Source organism: Oreochromis niloticus, linkage group LG23 (assembly GCF_001858045.2).
Source record: "Oreochromis niloticus isolate F11D_XX linkage group LG23, O_niloticus_UMD_NMBU, whole genome shotgun sequence".
NCBI classification, from domain to species: domain Eukaryota; kingdom Metazoa; phylum Chordata; class Actinopteri; order Cichliformes; family Cichlidae; genus Oreochromis; species Oreochromis niloticus.
Window position 1 is genome coordinate 6,735,372 of NC_031986.2, and position 12,370 is coordinate 6,747,741.

The window sequence follows — 12,370 nt, forward strand, 5'->3', positions numbered from 1 at the left end:
AATCAATGGAAAAAACACAGACTTTGTCCAAAAACCTCTCATGTTTAACTGTTTTCCACTTTTTCTTTGGTCATTTTAGCCTTTTTGGCCAGGGTGAAGGGAGTATCTGCCATCAAACAAGAAGACAGCCGCATGTAACTACGACGGTGTTTGCTAGTTCACCTTACATGCATTAATGTAATAATGTGGTTAGCGTACTCAACGTTAATTACAGACGAACAACATGAAGCTACTCACGCAGAGAAGAACGGCTGCTGCTGCCATCATCATCCGTCATCATTTCTGCTACGCTGACAGGGCTAGGGGCCAGGACTCTACTCTTCGGGTTCTTGGGGGATGTTGCTAACTCCGGGTCCGATAACAGGCACCACACCCGCAGTAGATGTGCACGGTGTGAGGTCTCGCAGCAAGCTATCAAACACGGCGCATTTCTCGGCTTTAAAAAAAAACCCGCTATGCGTCGCCAGGTGTTTCATCAGGTTTGAGGTGTTACCTCCTTTGACAGTATCAGCTTAAAGCACTTGTTGCAGGCTGCTGAGTTTGCATCTTTTGCTGTGAAGTACAGCCAGACTTTTGATCGCTTCGCCTTGGGCATTTTTAATCTGTAGCTCTGCTCTAAAAGAACGTACGTACCTGGCTAGAATTGGCTCAGGAAAAATAAAGCACCGAAATGTGCGCTGCTTTTCGGTCTGGTTACTACCGTTTATGTCAGATGGCACCGGACACCGGTACCCATCCCTAGTCAGGACTCTTGCTGCAGCATTTTGGATCAGCTGAAGGCTTTTCAGGGAGTTCTTAGGACATCCTGATAATAAAGAATTACAGTAGTCCAGCCTGGAAGTAATAAATGCATGAACTAGTTTTTCAGCATCACTCTGAGACAGGATATTTCTAACTTTAGAGATGTTGCACAAATGGAAGAAAGCAGTCTTACATATTTGTTTAATATGTGCGTTGAAGGACATGTCCTGGTCAAAAATGACTCCAAGGTTCCTCACAGTGTTACTGGAGGCCAAGGTAATGCCATCCAGAGTAAGAATCTGCTTAGATACCATATTTCTAAGATTTTCAGGGCCGAGTACAATAACCTCAGTTTGATCTGAATTAAGAAGCAGAAAGTTAGCGGCCATCCAGGTCTTTATGTCTTTAAGACATTCCTGCAGTTTAACTAATTGGTGTGTGTTACCTGGCTTCATGGATAGATAGAGCTGCGTGTCATCTGCATAGCAGTGAAAATTTATGCTATGTCTTCTGATGATGCTGCCTAAGGGAAGCATGTATAATGTAAATAGAATTGGTCCTAGCACTGAACCCTGTGGAACTCCATAATTGACCTTAGTGTGTGAAGAGGACTCTCCATTTACATGCACAAATTGGAGTCTATTAGATAGATATGATACAAACCACTGCAGTGCAGTACCTGTAATACCTACAGCATGTTCTAATCGCTCTAATAGGATATTATGATCAACAGTATCGAACGCAGCACTGAGGTCTAGCAGGACAAGCACAGAGATGAGTCCACTGTCAGAGGCCATAAGAAGATCATTTGTAACCTTCACTAAAGCTGTTTCTGTGCTGTGATGAGCTCTGAAACCTGACTGAAACTCTTCAAATAAATCATTCCTCTGCAGATGATCTGTTAGCTGTTTGACAACTACTCTTTCAAGGATGTTTGATATGAAAGGAAGGTTGGAGATTGGCCTATAATTAGCTAAGACTGCTGGGTCTAGAGATGGCTTTTTAAGTAAAGGTTTAACTACAGCCAGCTTGAAGGCCTGTGGTACATAGCCGATTATTAGAGATAGGTTGATCATATTTAAGATTGAAGCATTAATTAATGGCAGGACTTCTTTGAGCAGTTTTGTGGGAATGGGGTCTAAAAGACACGTTGATGGTTTGGAGGAATTAATTATTGAAGTTAACTCAGAAAGATCAATTGGAGAAAAAGAGCCTAACTTAACATCGATGGTACTAAAAGTAGCTGTAGATAATATTACATCTGTGGGATGATTATTGGTAATTTTTTCTCTAATGATAAAAATTTTATTTGTGAAGAAGTTCATGAAGTCATTACTAGTTAACGTTAAAGGGATGTTGTAGTACTGGTTCAGGTGGTGGTGTGGGGGATATTTTCTTGGCGCACTGGGCCCATTGAAAACAACTGACATACTTAAGTGTCACCGCCTACCCGAGAATTGATGGTTACCATGTCCATCCCTTTACAACCACATATAACCCTTTTCCACCAGTACCTTCTCGGGTTGGCATGGCATGGCTCAACATGGTTTTTAGGCGTTTTCATTAGGTGGAAATACCTGGTACCAGGTACTTTTAAGGTACCTAGGATTCCAAGGAATCTGAGGTGATCTGAAAATGTGACGTCAACAGACTGCATGCCATAATTGGCTAGTCAGTGGCGTCACTCAATGAGTCACGAGAGCATCTGCTTTGCGAAAATCGGCACTGCCATTTTTGAAACCTGCCAACAAGGGAAATGGCTACAGAAAAAAACAACACCGTAGTCCCCAAATCTGAGAGAAAGTCATACACTGAGCAGCAGGTATACCGTCGTTTGGACGTCCTCCTTTGTTGTAGCGTCCGTGCTGCATACAGACCCCACACACATTAGGTGGTACTTGATGTAATGGAAAATGACCACTGTTGGTGTATCCATAATGGCTGCTTCCAGGTGCCACGTCACAAAGCTCAGATCATTTCGAACCGCTTTGTTGAACATGACGATAAGTTCATTGTACTCAAATGGCCTCCACATTTACCAAATCTCAATTCAACAATAGATTTGAAGGAAAGTCCAGACCGCTACTGCTACTAGCAAGGGCAGCTAGTGACAACAAATTTCTTCCTGTTCAAAGGGAGTTTTTCATTCCCACTGTCACCAAATGCTTGCTCATAGTGGGTTGTCTGATAGAGGAGGTTTTCTCTGTATTATTGTAGGGTCTTTATCTTACAGTATAAAGCACCTTGAGGTAGCTGCTGATGTGATTTAGTGTTACATAAATAAAACTGAATTCAACTGAATAAAAAAGTTTCAAAGTTTAAAGTAGCGCTGCAGCAGTTTCTTTGTCATTCAGACAGACATGGTGACGCAGCAAAGCAAACATCATTTAAACATCATTTAAACATCACAACCTTTTGTCTCCTGAACACCTCCACAGTTCATCATACTTACTTTTGTTTTCTAGTATGGATCAAGCTTTGCATTTTCCATAATACGACGCAGCAATTTATTAATTAGACTGTTTTTTGACACGTCTTAGCAGTAATCTAAAGGGAGTGACTGGGTCCTGTATCTCCCTTATAAATAAAAAACTAGTTTTCATATTTGCTTCCTAAGGTGCTCTAAATTCCATTTCTTCCTAATAAGGCATGAAATTTGCTATAATTTTTTTTTATCATTATAATAGGATAGATTTTGTTTTGTGAAAGCAGCAGGGGATGCATTTCATTAAACAGCATGAAAAATTTCACCCACCATTAGTAACCTGTCGCCTTAATAGGTAACTTTCTATTGTTTGGACAGTATCCATCCAGGATGTAAAGAGGTTTTTATAGAAACAAAGTGCGGAGGTGGCACATCATAAATAAATGTTCCAGCCTGCTGGGTTCAATTTGTGTATTTGAGAAAATATTTTTATTTTTTTGAGAAACACTTAACACATTGAAACATAAACAATACGTTCACTTAATCATTTGATAACGTTTTAAGAATAAATGCGTTGTTATGGCCAAACTTACAGTGCATTCATATACTTTATGTAATGTAATAGATTCAGGAGAACAAAAAGATTATGATTAAACATAACAAAAAACAAAAAAACAAAAAACAATGAAGTTCATAATGTAAGAGCACAGATACGCCTACACCTACAGACCATAAAAGGAACATATTATATTTAATGTGTGGCAAGAGACTGGCAGTTGCAAAGTGCAAAGTTATAAAATCGAGTATATCTGAATAAAAGTTAATGAAATTAAGTTGCACAGATTCACCTGTGTGTCCATGTTCACCAAGTTTGAATTTGTCCACAGTTTAACTTTCAAACCCAAAAGCAGCATCTGTCTTCACATGATCCAATATCAGTTTGTGAACATCAGGCCAATAATTCACTGCAGCTGTGATAGTTTGTCCTAAATGAAGAGAACGTAAATGTGTGGCAAAAGCTAGCATTGGCCGTAGCACATATGCAAACATTAAAGAGTCAGCAGATGAAAGTTGGCTAACGTTAGCTAGCAGCTACGAAATCAAGTCTTTTATTTATAGCATGTGTTTAAAAGCAACAGCTGCTCTAACCAAAGTGATTTACAGTGAGATTAGACACACGTGATTTAAAACAACACTATAAATAAGGAGAAAGGTGTTTATTGAAAAGAGCACAATATACACAGTCAGGAACGGCTCCATGATGATAATTAGGAGACAGAGGAGAAGAACAGAGGTTTAAAAAACATCAAGAGAGGGGAAAGTCTAATTGTGGATCCCAAACTGTTCAACAATTAGGGCTGAGGAATGAAAATGCTCCATCCAGTTTGGTCCTGGCGACAGCTCGTGTAGTGTTTTAAAAGCAAAAACAAAGCTGCCAGTACAGCACAGCCATGGACTCGCTTCTTGGTAGCAGCAAGGAAGTTTGGCTGCTGCGTTTTTGAACAACTTCAGGCTAAAAATGGCCGACAGACTCTACTTTTGATGACGGTAATTGTGCAAGTTATCTGAAATGGAAAATGCCAGTGCTGACAACTGAGGTGATTTGTTTATGGCATTTTAAACCTGAATCATGGATGAAACCAAGATTTCTTTCATCACTCAATAAAAGAGGACCGAGGCCATTTGATTGCGGTGGTGGGGGTGTCTGCACGACCAAAGGTCAGACCCTCACTTTGATTCTGGTTTAGCAGAAGGAGGCTTTTTCTGCTGTGCAGGATTCTTACATCCTCAATAGTAAGAATGTAGCAGCAAAACCTCTGGACATCCTGAAATGAGCAACCTTTCAATTTCAACAAGAAAATCATGTTATTTCTTCTCAAATGCTGCACAGCATTCTTTCAGTCCTTGCTGTTTTTATATGATGAACAGAAACTATTATCTGTAATCATAGCTCCTGAAGAACGGCATCTTTAAGAGGTCATTGCTGTTTTAAATGTGATTATTTTATGTCTGCTGTTTCTTCCTTTCTTTCTGGAAGTGGCTGAAAACAGAATACAAAAAACATAGTTCAGCAGAGGTGTAGTGATATTAAAAATCTACAATAAAAACAGCAAAACATTATGATTACTTTGGGAAACACTAGCTTTTTTTTTTTTCTAATTAGATTTTTCTCCCTTGTGGGGAAAGAAGAGAACTAAAAAGGCTTTCTGACAGTTTTGGGTGAGCACAAAAAAGCCGGGAGCAAAAGCTGAACATTTCTTTGTTTAACTAAGGTTTATAATATCCTTTTTCAAGGCATAGATGCTATGAAAACATGTGAGAACCTGCCTCAACATTTCCTGCTTTGTTTTGATTCACACTATAGAGCAAGACTGCACTATGAACCTGTAACTGTGTGCGCAATCAGAGTGAGCCCATTCTGGAGCACCCTTTAACTCAGCCTTTTATCCAGCGTCTAACCTCCTGAGCAGTTTTCTCCACTGACCAGAGAGCAGCACAGGTCCAGTTCTCAGAAGAGAGCCTTAACGGGGCTTTGGAAGATTGGGGTTACACGCGGAGCCCGCACCGCGCCTCACCGCGCAGAGGTCAAAGTCATCAAATCATCGCTGCCAGCTTGGGAGGCGCCGGAGCCCGTTTCCTGACACTTTGGGGCTTGTGGGTTTCAGAGATAACATTAGAAAGATGCTGTGACGGAGAGCGTGCCGTCGTCAGGCAACAGCACTGCAGCATGCTCGCAGTCTGAAACCGTCAAGACGACACTCAGGTTATTTAAAGGAGGATGATTAATGTGTTGAGAAATGGCAAGCACCTGCCCCAGCTGCACTCCCTCTCCTGTGTGTGTGTGTGTGTGTGTGTGTGTGTGTGTGTGTGTGTGTGTGTGTGTGTGTGGGCGGCTGGATGTGCAAGCACATATACTGTATCCATATATGTGTGTGCTTCCTTTTGTTCGTGTGTGTGTCTGGTGTGTATTTTTGCATGTCTATTGTGTGCATTTTTCACAGACACTTCGGTGTGAGAGAGTGTGTGTGTGTGTGTGTGTGTGTGTGTGTGTGTGTGTGTGTGTGTGCATTGCGCTGACTGGGCCGGTGTGCTGGCAATTAGAAAAACCACCAGTGGCAAGGTGCACATTAATCATGTTCCTCAGCTGAAAGAGAGAAATGGGGCGGAGATGGGGAGAGGAAGAGAGGGAGGAGGAGAAAGAATAATGAGAGACGGTGTCTGAGGCATTCAGAGCCGCTCCGTCGCACTGTTTGCTCTGACATGATGTTGGAAGCATTTATGAATAGGCAAGGTCACGACAATGGGCCCAAACCCACTGGGCAGGGAGAACCAGAGGTTGATCTAGTTGCACTTTTTCCACCGCGACAACTTGAGCCAAGGACTGTGTCGCACTCTCATTGTACCTTACAATGTGTGGCATGAATGGAAGACTAGATAGTAGGCAGGGCTGCACAGTTATGATCAACATGATTATCACAATTATTTGTCACTATTATTCTTTACACTGTGATTGTGATGGCCTGAGTGCATCTCCTAACAGCGAAATCTAAAGTCTTCCTTACTGACTATTTTCCCAAAGCCTTCGTTACTCGCTGTGTTTTAGTGGAGTTGCATTCTGGTGATTGCGTTGGTGATTTCGGCGCGTGTTTGTGAGCTGGATGGGTGCGCTGATGTGCACTGGCTCGCTTTTATGGCTGTGTGAGTCGTTGGACAATTAATGTTGGCAGTCATCGTTTTTCTTGGCCTTCACGCACGAATCATCAGTTTGTGGTGTGTTTTCAGTCGGTTGAGTAAGTCTGCAGAACTCATTGCATGCGATTTCTTCTCGGTTAACCTCGCTTGTCCTAAATGCGAAGTACTTCCAGAAAAAGTTGTCACAATACCTGAATTTAAACTAGGAAAACCCAGGAATATACTCAGTACTCTATACCATTTTCAGTAGCATTTTTTCTTTGACACAAATTTGAAACTTGACAAACGAATAAATGCTGTCGTCAGAGTTGTCAAAGGCTATGCAATCTTTTAGTACATCTAGACTGGACTATTGTAACGCACTGTGTTCTAGAGTCAGTCATCTCTAGCTTACTTATAATTCAAAGAGCCTTAGCAAGATAATTGACTGGGACAAAAAAGAGAGCTCCCGTTACTCCAGCATTGACAGCCTTGCATCGGCTTCCCGTGCATTACAGGTTGGAGCATAAAGCAACGCTCTTTGTGTTAAAAGCCTTAAATGGTCTTGTGTTACACTACCTCAAGATCGTTAAAGTCTGCTTCCCCATCACTCTTAACCACCAGGTGGTCAAAGCTTATTTCAAAAGAGAGTCGTGCCTTTGCTGGTGTTGCACCAAGACTCTGGGATGATCTCCCAAGTGACCTCAGACAAGCCTCAGCTGCGACTTTCTTTAAGATGTACCTTTTTTTTTTGTCAAGTTTTTGGAAACTGCTGATCTCTGCAGTAGGTTGTTTCTTTGATATTTATGTATATAATGTGAATGTGTGTAATTTGAATTTTAGGATTTTACAAATGTCCTAAATAAATAAAATCGACTTACCATACTTACCAGCAACCATAGTTTGGTTGCTAAACAATGTCATATGAGAGAGCCACCTTAGGTGACCTCCTCCTCATAAAAAGCTCAGATTTCAGATGTAAACAACATTAGGACCCTAATGATAAGCAACCAGTAAATCAGCTATTTGTGATTGATAATTAAATGATTAATTCATTGTCATAGCAGCTGCCGATTTTCCGTAGACTGACTAATAGAATTAATTGATTATTTTTTTTCAGCTCTTGTTAGTCATAATGCTGCATTCTCACCGAGAATGTACCGAGCCAAAAGCTTGTACATGATGGTGGTGTAACGCTCATGTTTGGAAAAGAAGGAAGTGTAATTTTTTTTAAATGTTAATGGTTACGTTTTAAAGCTTTCCTCTTACACTGCACTTATTTTCACGCACAGTGTGTGAGTACTACACTGTACAGTAGATGGCAAAAATATAGGAATGAATCACGCATGTTGTATTTGTGCTACAGTAATAATGTGCCTGTGTTCGTCAGGGACTTTGACATATATTGTTGGGGGCGGGTCTATACCAACGTTTTTACCATAAAATACTGATTTGATGGCTTCTATTATTTCTATACTTACAGTATAGAGCTTGCTTCTTCTCCTTTGTGGTATGCTCCATGACTCACTTTCCTGTTCAAGTCAACTCTTCAACCAATCAGAATCCTACTTACGTGCATCGTCATTGCCGTTGGCTTTTTGAAGGACTGTTGGTTGAATTCCCACAGTCCCCGTCCCCACATAGCCAAAGACTTAGACAAACAGGCACCAACGCGGGACCATAAATCCCAAATAACACCACTCAATAGAAATAAAAATGCTCAAGTTCTCCCCAATGAATTGACCTGAATTAAATTTGCTGCTGCCTGCGAGACAGAGAGTGGAACACCGGCTTCTACAACAGTCAGCGAGTTGGTTTTTTTGTTGTTTTTAGGAACTGAATGAACCCAAATACATAAACATTGTGGTCTGCAAAGGTACTCTGCTGCATTAGATGCAGTATCTCAAACACGACAGAAACAACAACATAAATATTGAATAGCAAGAAGTCCTGCAGATGTACATTAGTAATTTTAGATTTGTTGTATGTCCAGAAACCCCTTGGTGTTGGTTTATGTTAACTTTTACTTTGTGTACATGACCCACAAAAGTCTGAGATGTTGGGGTGTGACTGCAGGTTATTAAGGCTTCTCTAATGATTCTCTCTGGTTGGAGGGCCTGGTGTCTTTATATGTAAACTATAACGTCTGTCATATATAGAAGCCATTACCTTCTCATCAGCTCTACAAAGGGTGAAACCTGTCTGATAAAGTTTTTTCTTTTGTTTTACAGATGTATGATTGCCGATGAGGTAAGCACACACAACGCTGGCTCAGGAAATCTATTTCCCCCCCCAAAAAAAGAACCTGAGAGTTTGCTGCATGCCTTCCAAATTAATTTGTCAGCCCTCTGCTGCACTCCCACGTGCTTAATCGGTTTTGACACTAGAATCATTCTGAGACCTTATTACTCTTGGGCCTCACATCAGCTCAGCCGTCATATGCAATTTGCCACAGAGTCAGTGCGCAATTGACTTGTTTTTCTCCCCATTCGCCATGTGTTGTTGTTTGGTGGGCCCAGATGGGTCTCGGGAAGACCGTGCAGGCCATCGCGGTGGCGTACGCCTTCAGGCAGGAGTGGCCCCTCCTGGTGGTGGTGCCCTCGTCCCTCAAGTACCCCTGGATCGAAGAGCTGGAGAGGTGGATCCCCGAGCTGCAGCCTGGAGACATCAGTTTGGTGGAGAACAAGAGCCACACCATGTAGGTCATCTCACCACATTACCCCGTTTGACCTTCATCCCTAAAAATCACCTCCATACTCATGTCAGCCTCTTAGTGTCTGGTTTTACTGGGACTAAATTTAGGTTTTGACTCTTCTGACGTTCTTAAAGCTGGTTTGACTGTTTTATTAAACTAAAGCTCTAAACACAATAGCTGCTTGTTTACATTTAACAGCAAAATTAGAAATCAAATTGAGTTTCTGTCTGTTTTTGGTCTCCACCACATCCTGAAAGCGAATCTCTCTCCCTTAATTCTTAAATGCTCTCATCTGTTCACAAATACCGCTCGACAGGTGGAGCCAGTCCTTATTAAAATGTATTTTTAAGATCAAGTTGAATCATCTCCTAAATATATATACAATCAGCAAAATCAGATTTGTTCTCCTCCAAATGAAAGGCTAATTTTGTCATAATGACAAAGACCACAGTAGCTTAACAGCTTATTAAAGCAGCAGTTTGTAACATCAAACTGCACATTACTGCTACAGTGGTTGTGAAATTCTGGATAGATGGTGAATTATTAATTTTTTGTTTGTTTTGTGGTGTGACTTAGCATGTACATTATTCGGTGCTGTCTCGTTTACAGAGCGTTGCAGAAGGGAAGGTTGATACTGGCTTAAAAATCAGGTGAAGGCACTTACAGGGTTCAAAAACAGTACCTTTAACTCCAAGTGTATCATATTTGACACATGAGGGTTTGTGAGTTCTTGACTTCAACATAATCAGTGTGAGGTTTTTTGTTTTTTCTTTTTAAATTAAATTGCAAACGTAACACTTTACTGGTTAAATATACTGACTCACTACACCGCGCTGTGGCACAAAGTGGTACTGCATGAAAGTACGGCCGGACTTTAGTTCAGCTTCAGCTGATAATCCTTTGATAGAACATACACGGGAATTTTGGGCAGCTGTTTCCTTCCACTCTGTGGACAGCTTTGATTCATTTTAAGAGATTTTAAAATATTTTTTTAACACATGTAAGTAACTTTAAAAGAAAGGCTTGTAGTGTGATTTTATAGAATATAATTTATTATCAATTCTCTGGTTTCAACCCCCCCAAAAAAGAATGTCTGGTGCTAATACATTTAATGGTAAACTGTGTAGAAGCTCACTCAGGGTCTCTTCAGTATTCATAATATCCATGCAAAGTATTGTGCAAGTGGACGGCGGCAGCCATTACTTGAATTTAAAGCGTCGTTGCCCTTACAATAAGCTGCACAGCAGCATCTAACATCTCTTGTTACGACTTCTTCTCTCCGGCCTTCTGCTAATCATTTACTCTAAAAAGACGTAATAAAGGCGCGAGCGCTCACGGTCACACTGTGTGAAGCGGAGGCAGCGTGATAGACGGCAAAGTTGGGGCCGATAAATTAATCTCAAAGTGTCCCCTGGTGTCAAGAGCCAGCACGGGCCGATGTTTGACAGCGCTGACAGACAAATCATGTCAAGGCGACGTCTGCGATATTGAACAAGAACTGAATTTATTTTATTTATTTATTTTTTTCCCACGCAGGAAGGAAAAATGCTGTTGCTGGAACGTGCTTTATTTTGTTTGCACGGATTCAGGTTTCTGTATTGTGGATTAATGTCGCATATAAGCTTAGAAAACATCTACTTTTCCATCTTCTCAACTTTCCCCTAGTTTTTTTTTTTTTCGTTTTAATTTTTGAATGACATAAACTTTCTATATTTGTGACTTGGATTAGATGGGGGGGGGGGGGGCACTCCCAGCATCACAGATGAGGTGCAAAGAGGTTGTGAAAGCCTTCTGGGGAAAACGTGTCCTTGAACTGGATGTGTTAATGACTGAACGAGGAGGCAAGAAAAAATTATGCAGCACCTCCTCTCGGTATTTTGACTCACTTGTGCCTTTGTAGAACATGAATGGCACCTTAGGTTTATTTCAGCTTGGAAATGTGTGTCTGTGAGCGCCTGCGTGTGTGGCGAAGTCAAAGAATTAAAGCTTGACAGAAGCTGGAAATGTTTTTGATTTCTCAGAGATCATTATTGAGTTTCATGCAGCTGAATGTCGCCTGTGTGTTTGTTTGTTTATCTGTGCCTGTGTACCCGTGTCAGAGCTGCACATACCATAGCTGTAAAATATAGAAATTGCTATGAAGCCGTAAAAAAGGAGATGGATGAAAGGTTTGTGTGTGGCGGCGTGTGTGTGTGTGTGTGTGTGTGTGTGTGTGCGTGCGTGTGTGTGTGTGCCTTGACACATATTTAAGTCCATAGGCTCTTTTAAACAGCTTGATTTGCTTTACCTTAAGGGCTCAGTTGCCGAGTCAATAACACCCGAACATTTAAACAGGTGTCGAGTGTGTGTGTACAATCCTGACTGTAAGCTGTAAACTACACGTTTACTACTTTTAAAGGGGGCTTCTTCAAAAGCTACAGTGATATACTCATCGCCAACAAACTCCATGAAAATCATCCATAAATTGACACTAGATAAATAAATAAATACCCTAAGTACTGTTGGTGTACCCAAGGTCAGATACATCATATTTTATTTGTACCATACAGCTAAAAACAACTGACATGTGCCTTTTTTACACACATTATATTGTGGCTAAACATTTGCTAATATTGCTCAAGTCCCCAAATAATAAATGATTTCCTTTTGTTAAAACCTGTAGTACAGACATGTTTTAGAAGTTTAACAAGCCTTAAAAAAACTATGTGTCTGTTATTTTTCATTGTAGAATTACATTCACATATGGATGCAGTAGGTTTGAGAGGAAGGCTCAGAAATCATATGTAATCCATACAGAAATACCCTTGATAGATGCTGTAACACCTTTGATTTAAACC

The 12,370-nt window shown here is 40.9% G+C and overlaps 1 protein-coding gene across 7 annotated transcripts in view; it reads left to right on the forward strand.

Annotated features, from left to right (window-relative positions):
* The window catches only part of zranb3 (zinc finger, RAN-binding domain containing 3), a 118,357-nt gene that overhangs the window by 11,115 nt on the left and 94,872 nt on the right, over positions 1 to 12,370 (forward strand). For all 7 annotated transcript variants that reach the window (XM_003440915.5, XM_019351635.2, XM_005449978.4 and 4 more), the window contains 2 exons: positions 9,070 to 9,088; positions 9,358 to 9,536. In XM_003440915.5, coding sequence (XP_003440963.2) covers positions 9,070 to 9,088; positions 9,358 to 9,536 — 198 coding nt within the window. The remainder of the gene's footprint in view (positions 1 to 9,069; positions 9,089 to 9,357; positions 9,537 to 12,370) is intronic.